At 43.6% G+C, this 12136-nt stretch overlaps 1 protein-coding gene across 3 annotated transcripts in view; it reads right to left on the reverse strand.

Moving 5' to 3' along the window:
* The window catches only part of plekhg4 (pleckstrin homology domain containing, family G (with RhoGef domain) member 4), a 124756-nt gene that overhangs the window by 25251 nt on the left and 87369 nt on the right, over positions 1-12136 (reverse strand). For all 3 annotated transcript variants that reach the window (XM_079241790.1, XM_079241791.1, XM_079241789.1), the window contains exons 16-20: positions 11883-12107; positions 7801-7971; positions 7542-7722; positions 7328-7444; positions 6390-6531 (exon numbers count right to left, since the gene is read on the reverse strand). In XM_079241790.1, coding sequence (XP_079097916.1) covers positions 6390-6531; positions 7328-7444; positions 7542-7722; positions 7801-7971; positions 11883-12107 — 836 coding nt within the window. The remainder of the gene's footprint in view (positions 1-6389; positions 6532-7327; positions 7445-7541; positions 7723-7800; positions 7972-11882; positions 12108-12136) is intronic.

Genomic DNA, 12136 nt, shown 5'->3' on the forward strand with positions numbered 1-12136 from the left:
TGTAGTACTTTTGAAGGTGTGTGTAGTAATACTGAAGGTGTGTGTAGTACTTCTGAAGGTGTGTGTAGTAATACTGAAGGTGTGTGTAGTACTTCTGAAGGTGTGTGTAGTACTTCTGAAGGTGTGTGTAGTAATACTGAAGGTGTGTGTAGTAATACTGAAGGTGTGTGTAGTACTTTTGAAGGTGTGTGTAGTAATACTGAAGGTGTGTGTAGTACTTCTGAAGGTGTGTGTAGTACTTCTGAAGGTGTGTGTAGTAATACTGAAGGTGTGTGTAGTACTTCTGAAGGTGTGTGTAGTAATACTGAAGGTGTGTGTAGTACTACTGAAGGTGTGTGTAGTACTTCTGAAGGTGTGTGTAGTACTTTTGAAGGTGTGTGTAGTAATACTGAAGGTGTGTGTAGTACTTTTGAAGGTGTGTGTAGTACTTCTGAAGGTGTGTGTAGTAATACTGAAGGTGTGTGTAGTACTTCTGAAGGTGTGTGTAGTAATACTGAAGGTGTGTGTAGTACTTCTGAAGGTGTGTGTAGTACTTTTGAAGGTGTGTGTAGTAATACTGAAGGTGTGTGTAGTACTTCTGAAGGTGTGTGTAGTACTTCTGAAGGTGTGTGTAGTAATACTGAAGGTGTGTGTAGTACTTCTGAAGGTGTGTGTAGTAATACTGAAGGTGTGTGTAGTACTTCTGAAGGTGTGTGTAGTACTTCTGAAGGTGTGTGTAGTAATACTGAAGGTGTGTGTAGTACTTCTGAAGGTGTGTGTAGTAATACTGAAGGTGTGTGTAGTACTTCTGAAGGTGTGTGTAGTACTTCTGAAGGTGTGTGTAGTAATACTGAAGGTGTGTGTAGTACTTCTGAAGGTGTGTGTAGTACTTTTGAAGGTGTGTGTAGTAATACTGAAGGTGTGTGTAGTACTTTTGAAGGTGTGTGTAGTAATACTGAAGGTGTGTGTAGTACTTCTGAAGGTGTGTGTAGTACTTCTGAAGGTGTGTGTAGTAATACTGAAGGTGTGTGTAGTACTTCTGAAGGTGTGTGTAGTACTTTTGAAGGTGTGTGTAGTAATACTGAAGGTGTGTGTAGTAATACTGAAGGTGTGTGTAGTACTTCTGAAGGTGTGTGTAGTACTTCTGAAGGTGTGTGTAGTACTTTTGAAGGTGTGTGTAGCACTTGTACTTCTAACCCAACTCTGTTCCCATCAGAACCAACGTGAAGAGTTCCAGTCAGGATTTAGACCTCATCATAGCACAGAAACAGCACTGGTGAAAGTCTAATGATCTTCTCATGGCCTCAGATAAAGGACTTCTGTCTGGACTCATTCTTTTAGATCTCAGTGCTGCATTCGACACTATTGATCACAATATTTTGCTACAGAGGCTGGAACATGTTATTGGGATTAAAGGGACCGCATTAGACTGGTTCCAGTCATATTTATCTGATAGATTTCAGTTTGTAAATGTAAATGATGAGTCTTCCTCACACACAGTCATGGAGGTCCTCAGGGTTCGGTACTTGGACCAATACTTTTCACATTATACATGCTTCCCTTAGGAAATATCATCAGGCAGCATGGTATAAATTTTCATTGCTATACAGATTAGATCTATCTCTCCATGAAGCCAGATGAAACCAATCAGTTTCTTAGATTACAAAGATGTCTTACAGACATCAAATCTAATCAAATCAAAGATACTTTATTCATCCCTGAGGGGAAATTCAGAGTTCAAGCCAGCTCGTCCAAGGTCAGACATGTAACATTAATGACAAAAGAGTAATACAGAACCAAGCTTAAGCTTAGGCCGTGCAGCTAGTTTACCTATGCTGCCTTACAAGATAAGAACAGAGATACATTAGGATCATAGGGGGTCGAGGAAAAAAAAGGTCATGTAACTTCGGACATACAGAGACATGTCCGGACATACAGAGAAAAAAAGACAAAACCTCATACACTGAAGCACAGACTAAAACAAGACACACAACATCCAGGGAGGCGGTGAGTCATGTGGGAGGGGACTGGGGGTAGTTGAGGAGGGGGGACAGAGCGTCTATGAACATGTCTTCTTCCATTCTCAGAGAGAGTTGCATCGGCCCTAGTCCGCTGGGAAGCCGAATCCAGATATGATTGTTGTTTGGGTTCCAGGCGAGGAAAACATTTTGCCCTTGGCCTTGAGTCCATAGCCGATCTCAGGCTGGCAGCTCCACACAGCCGAATGGGGGGGTCAATTTCCACCGATTCTAGCAGATATTTTCTCCATGTTGTTATCGATTCTGCGGACCAGCTCCGGGACCTCGGCCAAGTGACCAGTATTGAACAGACTGGCATCCTGCTTACGGTCGAGTCCGGTCAACGCAAGAGTCTGTGCACTGCTAGCCCGGCCCATACCGTTACAGAATTCAGGCAGCCTGCCAGTTGTTGCCAGAATCTCATGGGTCTTCAGGTAGATCAGGACTCCACCAGCGCCAATCAGCAGAATCCCAATCACCAATAATCCAAAAATGTAAACATCCTCCACGTCCTCAGAGGACAGAACCGCCAGACACATCGGTCTCCACGTGGCCCATGAGTCCTGAACGTATCCAGCCGGAAGCGTCCCCTCAGGACATGTGGGCTCCCCTCTGCCTGATCTTCAGGTTGAGAAAATTTGATCAATTGCGTTGAGAGACCAGTTGATCAGATCCATGAGGTAAATTTGAGTGGAAGTAGAGATGTAAAAAGAGGCTCAGAGTCAGACAGGACAAAGTCGCAGGCCAGAGTGGGAGGAGGGGGAGGAAACGGGAGCAAAAGAAAGAAGTGTCCGCCTTCGCTGAGAGCAGGAGTGGAAAATCAAGACCTGGATGACTAAATTTTCTCCTGTTAAACTCAGACAGACTAAGGTTCATCTTTGGACCTGAAAAACTCAGGACAACATTGTCCAGCTGTGTAAATAATCTGGATGCATTAATCTGGCTTCCAGTACTACAGAAAGGAACTCTGGAGTTCTTCTGGACCAGGATTTGTCCTTCACATTTAAAAAGGTTTCAGGAAGCTTCTTCCACCTACGTAATACTGCAAACATGAGGGATATCCTGTCTCAAAGAGACACAGAAAAACTATTCCATGTCTTTGTTATTTCCAAACTGGATTACTGCAGTTACTTATTAATGTTCTGTCCCAGATATGTCCTGAAACGTCTCCATCTGATCCAAAACGCTGCAGCCGGGGTTCTGATGAGAACCAGAGATCATACTTGCCAGTTTTAATGTCTCTCCATCGACTTCCTGTTAAATCCAGGATGGAGTTTAAACTTCTTCCCCTCACATAAAAAGCTCTCCATGACCAAGCTCCATCGTACATACCATCTCATAGTTCCATTTGTTCTAAACAGAGAACTGGTTCTCAGACTGCAGGTCTACTTGTGGTTCCAGAGTCTCTAAGAGTACTATGGGAGGAAGAACCTTCAGCTATCAGGCTCCTCTCTTATGGAACCAGATCCCAATCTGGGTTCTGATCCCAGTCTGGGTCTAATCCCAGCCGGGGTTCTACCTGAGCCGGGTTCCACCTGAGCTGGGTTCTACCTGAGCCGGGTTCCACCTGAGCTGGATTCTACCTGAGCCAGGGTTCTACCTGAGCTGGATTCTACCTGAGCCAGGGTTCTACCTGAGCTGGATTCTACCTGAGCCGGGTTCCACCTGAGCTGGGTTCTACCTGAGCCGGGTTCCACCTGAGCTGGATTCTACCTGAGCCAGGGTTCTACCTGAGCTGGATTCTACCTGAGCTGGGTTCTACCTGAGCTGGATTCTACCTGAGCCAGGGTTCTACCTGAGCTGGATTCTACCTGAGCTGGGGTTCCACCTGAGCTGGGTTCTACCTGAGCTGGATTCTACCTGAGCCAGGGTTCTACCTGAGCTGGGTTCTACCTGAGCTGGATTCTACCTGAGCCAGGGTTCTACCTGAGCTGGGTTCTACCTGAGCTGGGTTCTACCTGACCCGGGTTCCACCTGAGCTGGGTTCTACCTGAGCTGGATTCTACCTGAGCCAGGGTTCTACCTGAGCTGGGTTCTACCTGAGCTGGATTCTACCTGAGCCAGGGTTCTACCTGAGCTGGGTTCTACCTGAGCTGGATTCTACCTGAGCCAGGGTTCTACCTGAGCTGGGTTCTACCTGAGCTGGATTCTACCTGAGCCAGGGTTCTACCTGAGCTGGATTCTACCTGAGCTGGGGTTCCACCTGAGCTGGGTTCTACCTGAGCTGGGTTCTACCTGAGCTGGATTCTACCTGAGCCAGGGTTCTACCTGAGCTGGGTTCTACCTGAGCTGGATTCTACCTGAGCTGGGTTCTACCTGAGCTGGATTCTACCTGAGCTGGGGTTCCACCTGAGCTGGGTTCTACCTGAGCTGGGTTCTACCTGAGCTGGATTCTACCTGAGCCAGGGTTCTACCTGAGCTGGGTTCTACCTGAGCTGGGTTCTACCTGAGCTGGATTCTACCTGAGCCAGGGTTCTACCTGAGCTGGGTTCTACCTGAGCTGGATTCTACCTGAGCTGGGTTCTACCTGAGCTGGGTTCTACCTGAGCTGGATTCTACCTGAGCTGGGGTTCCACCTGAGCTGGGTTCTACCTGAGCTGGGTTCTACCTGAGCTGGATTCTACCTGAGCCAGGGTTCTACCTGAGCTGGATTCTACCTGAGCCAGGGTTCTACCTGAGCTGGATTCTACCTGAGCCAGGGTTCTACCTGAGCTGGATTCTACCTGAGCCAGGGTTCTACCTGAGCTGGATTCTACCTGAGCCAGGGTTCTACCTGAGCTGGATTCTACCTGAGCCAGGGTTCTACCTGAGCTGGATTCTACCTGAGCCAGGGTTCTACCTGAGCTGGGTTCTACCTGAGCTGGGTTCCACCTGAGCTGGGTTCTACCTGAGCTGGGTTCTACCTGAGCTGGATTCTACCTGAGCCAGGGTTCTACCTGAGCTGGGTTCTACCTGAGCTGGATTCTACCTGAGCTGGGTTCTACCTGAGCTGGGTTCTACCTGAGCTGGATTCTACCTGAGCTGGATTCTACCTGAGCCAGGGTTCTACCTGAGCTGGGTTCTACCTGAGCTGGGTTCTACCTGAGCTGGGGTTCTACCTGAGCTGGATTCTACCTGAGCTGGATTCTACCTGAGCTGGGGTTCTACCTGAGCTGGGTTCTACCTGAGCTGGATTCTACCTGAGCTGGGGTTCCACCTGAGCTGGGTTCTACCTGAGCTGGATTCTACCTGAGCTGGGGTTCTACCTGAGCTGGGTTCTACCTGAGCTGGGTTCTACCTGAGCTGGGTTCTACCTGAGCTGGATTCTACCTGAGCCAGGGTTCTACCTGAGCTGGGTTCTACCTGAGCTGGGTTCTACCTGAGCCGGGGTTCTACCTGAGCAGTTACAGCTGACGGGAAATGAACTATATTGGTACCTTTAGAGGTGTGAGTGGAACAGGGTTGCATCTAACAATATTTTTTTTTATAATTTACAGATTTACTAATCTGTAAATTATTTTTTGCGATTAGTCCTAATTATTTCTGTCCCGCCTATCATCTGAGCTTCCAGTTGCCGCAGCTCTTTTTACTGGTTCCGTATTTTTTAGCCCACTCTCTTCATCTGCATCATATGAATATCACCCAGATTTCCAGTTGATCCCAACATAATGTCCTTTGGTAAAATGACTCCTGAACCAGCTGGATACCAAATATAAGCTTAACGGCGTAATACGAATTTATTTTGAACCAATTAACATATTTATAATGTCACATCCAAACTACAGAATTTGCCTCAAAAATTAAATAAATAAAATATTTTAATTGTAAAGTCTGTTTATTTTCCCCCCGTTTCATAATCCGGGAAATTTCCGGGAAAAATACCGATCTGGGAAGATGACTCGTTAAAAAAACGGAAGTTTCTGGGCCAGAACGGGGTAGTTACCGGGTATGACAAAAGTACGTAACTACTCAGTAATGCTAACTTACCCATCCGGAGTGCTAGCAGAAACCATGACTCCTTTCTCTTAACATGCGTAACTGTCGTGCTGCCGTGGGATGTTAACTCTGCGTGGCTGATGACACATGCTGGACAGGTTGTTTAGCTGGAAAAACTCCCAAACTTTTGAAGCACGAGGTCTAAAGCTGTTTTCACTCAACTGTTTCAGTTGCGCCGCCATCGGTCTTGAGTTGTTCTTCGTTGGTTGAGAAGATGCTTCACAGAATAACCATACTGCCCCTGCACTTTCTGTGGGGCTTTAAGTCATTTACCTGATCTATACGGTTCTTATACCGTCTGAAAGCCATGGTGTTAAGTCCCCTGGTGCAGCGTACAGATGTACCTGTACAGGTGTGTGTGTGTGGTACCTGTACAAGTGTGTGTGTGTGTGGTACTTGTACAGGTGTGTGTGTTACCTGTAGAGGTGCAGGTTGAGGGGTCCAAGCAGGCTGCTGGAAGACGGTCCTGATGCTGGGGGGTCGGAGATGGTTGCTCCTCGTTTGAAGGGATGTAAGTTATCAAATGACGAGACGGCGATGGACGCCCTTGTTCTTGATCCTGGACACAAAGAGCCAGTTCACTCTCCAGCTCGTCCTTCTCTGCTTAAATACCAAGCAGAGTGGCCTCCGGCCACGAGGGAAACTTCCTTTTCTCTGCAGGTCAGGGGAGTATTCTGTGGCCGTGGAACTGGATGCGTTTCCAAGGCTGCAGCAGAACTTCCTTTCACTGTGAAGTCCAGAAAACGACCACCGATGTCGAGCTGCTGTACGTTCCTGTTCTCTGATATTGTACTGAATGACATTCGGCTCTTCCCTGCAACTTTTACCCCAAACAGTCTGATATTGCTGCTCTCTGTCATCACATTTAGCCACCAGATTAGCTTCTCTTTGCTACAGCTAACTCGCTCCAGTCGCAGAACCCGGTCCAGTCCGCCACTGGTGTCCCAGAAAGACTCTGTTCTCCTATTGGAGGTTCTTAAACCCCACCAGTATAACCAGTTCTCCCCTTCATTCCCCATTGTTAGCCTCAGGCAGTGATGTAGCAGCTAATGTTAGCTGCTAGCGTTAGCAGCTAATGTTAGCAGCTTCTGGATGGTTTCCTCTTGTTTTGCTGTTTCTGCTCTTCCTCTGGGTCCTGCTAATCTGTCGCTGGCTGTTCAACCCGTTTTAGGACGGGTTTCATGGAACTGGTTTCATGGAACGGGTTTCATGGAACTGGTTTCTGAAGACAGTCCTAATATTGGTTATGGGGATGTTCCGAGATGTCAGCAGAACCAGAAAGGTTCTGGATCCTTCTTCCTCAGAAACAATTCTGATTATGTTTGATCCTGGAGGTGGTTGCCATGGAAACTTACCTCTGCTCTTCATGATGTAATGAATGGCACGGTTGCTGATGGCGGCGTCGCTCGGCTGGATGTCCAGAAAGGGTTTGTTCCCGACACCCATTGACAGCATCTCCTTCTGACGCATCTCTGAGTAAACCCACACACACACACACACACACACACACACACGCAAGTTCAGGAAATGAACAACATTGGCAGCTGATTGGCTCTCTACTAGCTCCACCTTTATTGCGGGCCGCCTGCGTCCACAGGATCCGGGCGATGTCCTCCGTCCAGGTGTGTTTGACATCAGCTGATGTAGCCTGAAGGATAAAGGTTTGGTTTTTGGACGTCCTCCTCCTGAACCAGATTTCAAACTTCAGCCCTGTGTCCCCCGTTGACTCAGTCAGACCAACGTCTGCTGTCTGAAGGAGAAGGAAGGGAAGTCGGATCAGAACCCGGCCTCAGAGCGGGTCCAGCCGGACTCGAGTTGTAGAACTCACTTTAAAGGAGTGCTTGTAGATGAAGACGTCCAGACCGCCCTCCATCTTTCTGGGTTTGCTGAAGAGAACGAGCTCTTCGAACAGGAAGATGCGACGCTGACGTTTCTTACGGCCACTCCAGACAGTGAACTCATCCTGACGGATCAGCTGACCCTGTTCCTTCAGGTTCACCTAGAGATGAGGGACAGCAGGGAAGTCCTCCATATTCCCAGGTCCATGTCTTTATGTTCACATGTTTACGTGTCTATGTTCACGTCTCTGTATTTACATCTTCACATGTCTATGTTTACATGTTCACATGTCTATGTTTACGTCTCTGTATTTATATGTTCACATGTCTATGTTTACGTGTTCACATGTCTATGTTTACATGTTCACATGTCTATGTTTACGTCTCTGTATTTATATGTTCACGTCTATGTTTACATGTTCACATGTCTGTTTACGTCTGTATTTACATGTTCAAATGTCTATGTTTACGTGTTCACATGTCTATGTTTACATGTTCACATGTCTATGTTTACATGTTCACGTCTGTTTACGTCTCTGTATTTACATGTTAACATATCTATGTCCTACGGTGGCCCTGAAGTGTCACAGCAAAACAAAAGCCACAACGGAAGTGATTTTTATTTCTCGGGACCACCGTAATGGAACTGACGTTCTGAAGTGAGCAGCGACGTACGTAACATCACGGCAAGTCCGCTGGTTTCAGTCACTGATGGTAAGAAGAAATGAAAATGAATAAAATGATTTAAAACGTTTATTAATGTAAGTATTACCTATCATTATTGTTTCAACTGTGATATGTACTCTAATCCCGGAAAATATTTTATTTCTATGTATTTCTGTAATTTTTTTTTGTATTTTTTCTGTATTTCTCTGCATTTTATTATTTCTGTGTTGCTATTCAATAAAACAATTATTAAAAATAAAGTAGGCTATCTATAGTTTGTCACTTTCTTCATTGCGGCATTTAAAGCTCCTGTCTCCAATTTATTGATCTATTTTGACCCGTCTAGACCAGCGATGCTCAGTAATTTCAGTATGCAGTGTCATCAACACTTACAGTATTTTACTCTGCATCAGATGAGGCTACGTAGCGCAAAATCCCGGTAGATTTTTACATTCCAGTCAAACTCTTATTTAAGCTATCAGAAATAAGACGTATCCAGGTAAAAGAGTCCTTCTGGTCACCCTGAAATCAGCAAAGGTTTGTTTTTTGCTTTGTATTTTTGCATCCCCGTCTTTTCCACAACCAGTTTTCCGTTTCTGGGACTTTATCACGGCAACAGGCTGAGACAGTGGGTTTGGTCCATGTAAAAAGCCACATACCACCAACATACAATAACTCCTGATTTACACAGTTGAAACAATAATTATAATGCAGACTGACATTATTTTAATCATTTTTTTATTTTTATTTTTTACCATCAGTGTTTTCTTTTCTTCTCGGACTTTTTCAAACAATCTCCCGTTTATCATCTGTAAGGACTGAAACCAGCGGACTTGCCGTGATGTTACGTACGTCGCTGCTCACTTCAGAACATCAGTTCCATTACGGTGGTCCCGAGAAATAAAAATCACTTCCGTTGTGGCTTAATGTGTTGTGTTGTGGCTTTTGTTTTGCTGTGACACTTCAGGGCCACCGTAATGTCCTCATGCATACGTGCTTCTATGTTTACATGTATCCATGTTCCCTTGTTGACATGTCTCTATATTTACGTCTATGTTTTTGTATTTATGTGTCTGTTTACATGTTTACGTGTCTATGTTCACATTTACATGTCTTTAGGTGTACACGTTCACATCTCTGTTCACATGTCTGTTTCCATGTCTGTTTACATGTTTATGTGTCTTTATTTACACATACACCTCTCTATATTCACGTCATTATGTTAACATGTTTACGTGTCTGTGTTTACATGTTTATGTGTCTTTATTTACACATACACCTCTCTATATTCACGTCATTATGTTAACATGTTTACGTGTCTGTGTTTACATGTTTATGTGTCTTTATTTACACATACACCTCTCTATATTCACGTCATTATGTTAACATGTTTACGTGTCTGTGTTTACATGTTTATGTGTCTTTATTTACACATACACCTCTCTATATTCACGTCATGTTAACATGTTTACGTGTCTGTGTTTACATGTTTATGTGTCTTTATTTACACATACACCTCTCTATATTCACGTCATTATGTTAACATGTTTACGTGTCTGTGTTTACATGTTTATGTGTCTTTATTTACACATACACCTCTCTATATTCACGTCATGTTAACATGTTTACGTGTCTGTGTTTACATGTTTATGTGTCTTTATTTACACATACACCTCTCTATATTCACGTCATGTTAACATGTTTACGTGTCTGTGTTTACATGTTTATGTGTCTTTATTTACACATACACCTCTCTATATTCACGTCATTATGTTAACATGTTTACGTGTCTGTGTTTACATGTTTATGTGTCTTTATTTACACATACACCTCTCTATATTCACGTCATTATGTTAACATGTTTACGTGTCTGTGTTTACATGTTTATGTGTCTTTATTTACACATACACCTCTCTATATTCACGTCATTATGTTAACATGTTTACGTGTCTGTGTTTACATGTTTATGTGTCTTTATTTACACATACACCTCTCTATATTCACGTCATTATGTTAACATGTTTACGTGTCTGTGTTTACATGTTTATGTGTCTTTATTTACACATACACCTCTCTATATTCACGTCATGTTAACATGTTTACGTGTCTGTGTTTACATGTTTATGTGTCTTTATTTACACATACACCTCTCTATATTCACGTCATTATGTTAACATGTTTACGTGTCTGTGTTTACATGTTTATGTGTCTTTATTTACACATACACCTCTCTATATTCACGTCATTATGTTAACATGTTTACGTGTCTGTGTTTACATGTTTATGTGTCTTTATTTACACATACACCTCTCTATATTCACGTCATTATGTTAACATGTTTACGTGTCTGTGTTTACATGTTTATGTGTCTTTATTTACACATACACCTCTCTATATTCACGTCATTATGTTAACATGTTTACGTGTCTGTGTTTACATGTTTATGTGTCTTTATTTACACATACACCTCTCTATATTCACGTCATTATGTTAACATGTTTACGTGTCTGTGTTTACATGTTTATGTGTCTTTATTTACACATACACCTCTCTATATTCACGTCATGTTAACATGTTTACGTGTCTGTGTTTACATGTTTATGTGTCTTTATTTACACATACACCTCTCTATATTCACGTCATTATGTTAACATGTTTACGTGTCTGTGTTTACATGTTTATGTGTCTTTATTTACACATACACCTCTCTATATTCACGTCATTATGTTAACATGTTTACGTGTCTGTGTTTACATGTTTATGTGTCTTTATTTACACATACACCTCTCTATATTCACGTCATTATGTTAACATGTTTACGTGTCTGTGTTTACATGTTTATGTGTCTTTATTTACACATACACCTCTCTATATTCACGTCATTATGTTAACATGTTTACGTGTCTGTGTTTACATGTTTATGTGTCTTTATTTACACATACACCTCTCTATATTCACGTCATTATGTTAACATGTTTACGTGTCTGTGTTTACATGTTTATGTGTCTTTATTTACACATACACCTCTCTATATTCACGTCATGTTAACATGTTTACGTGTCTGTGTTTACATGTTTATGTGTCTTTATTTACACATACACCTCTCTATATTCACGTCATTATGTTAACATGTTTACGTGTCTGTGTTTACATGTTTATGTGTCTTTATTTACACATACACCTCTCTATATTCACGTCATTATGTTAACATGTTTACGTGTCTGTGTTTACATGTTTATGTGTCTTTATTTACACATACACCTCTCTATATTCACGTCATTATGTTAACATGTTTACGTGTCTGTGTTTACATGTTTATGCTCCACCTAGAACTGAACAACCACCTGGGGCTGAACAGCTGATCTATCTGAGGACGTAGGGACCTGCAGGACTGCCAGACACTCACATCACAGTCTTGGATGGCGTCCATAGCCAACAGGTCGTTGCCGTGGCGAAGCTGAAACTTGACCATGCTGGTGGCCGCCTGTAGCGCCGTAAGCTCCGCCTCCTGCGTCTGGCTGATCTCCTTCATGAGGTCGGTGAGTAGCAGAGCGTATTTACTCATCCTCTGAATGGGCTTCAGGAGGTAGGAGGACAGGTCCATCTTGTCCCCCAGCTCCAGCTGCTTCTTCTGTGGTGGGGGGGTCAGCGTCAGAGGTC

Source organism: Telmatherina bonti (assembly GCF_933228915.1).
Source record: "Telmatherina bonti genome assembly, chromosome: 1".
Taxonomy (NCBI): Eukaryota; Metazoa; Chordata; class Actinopteri; order Atheriniformes; family Telmatherinidae; genus Telmatherina; species Telmatherina bonti.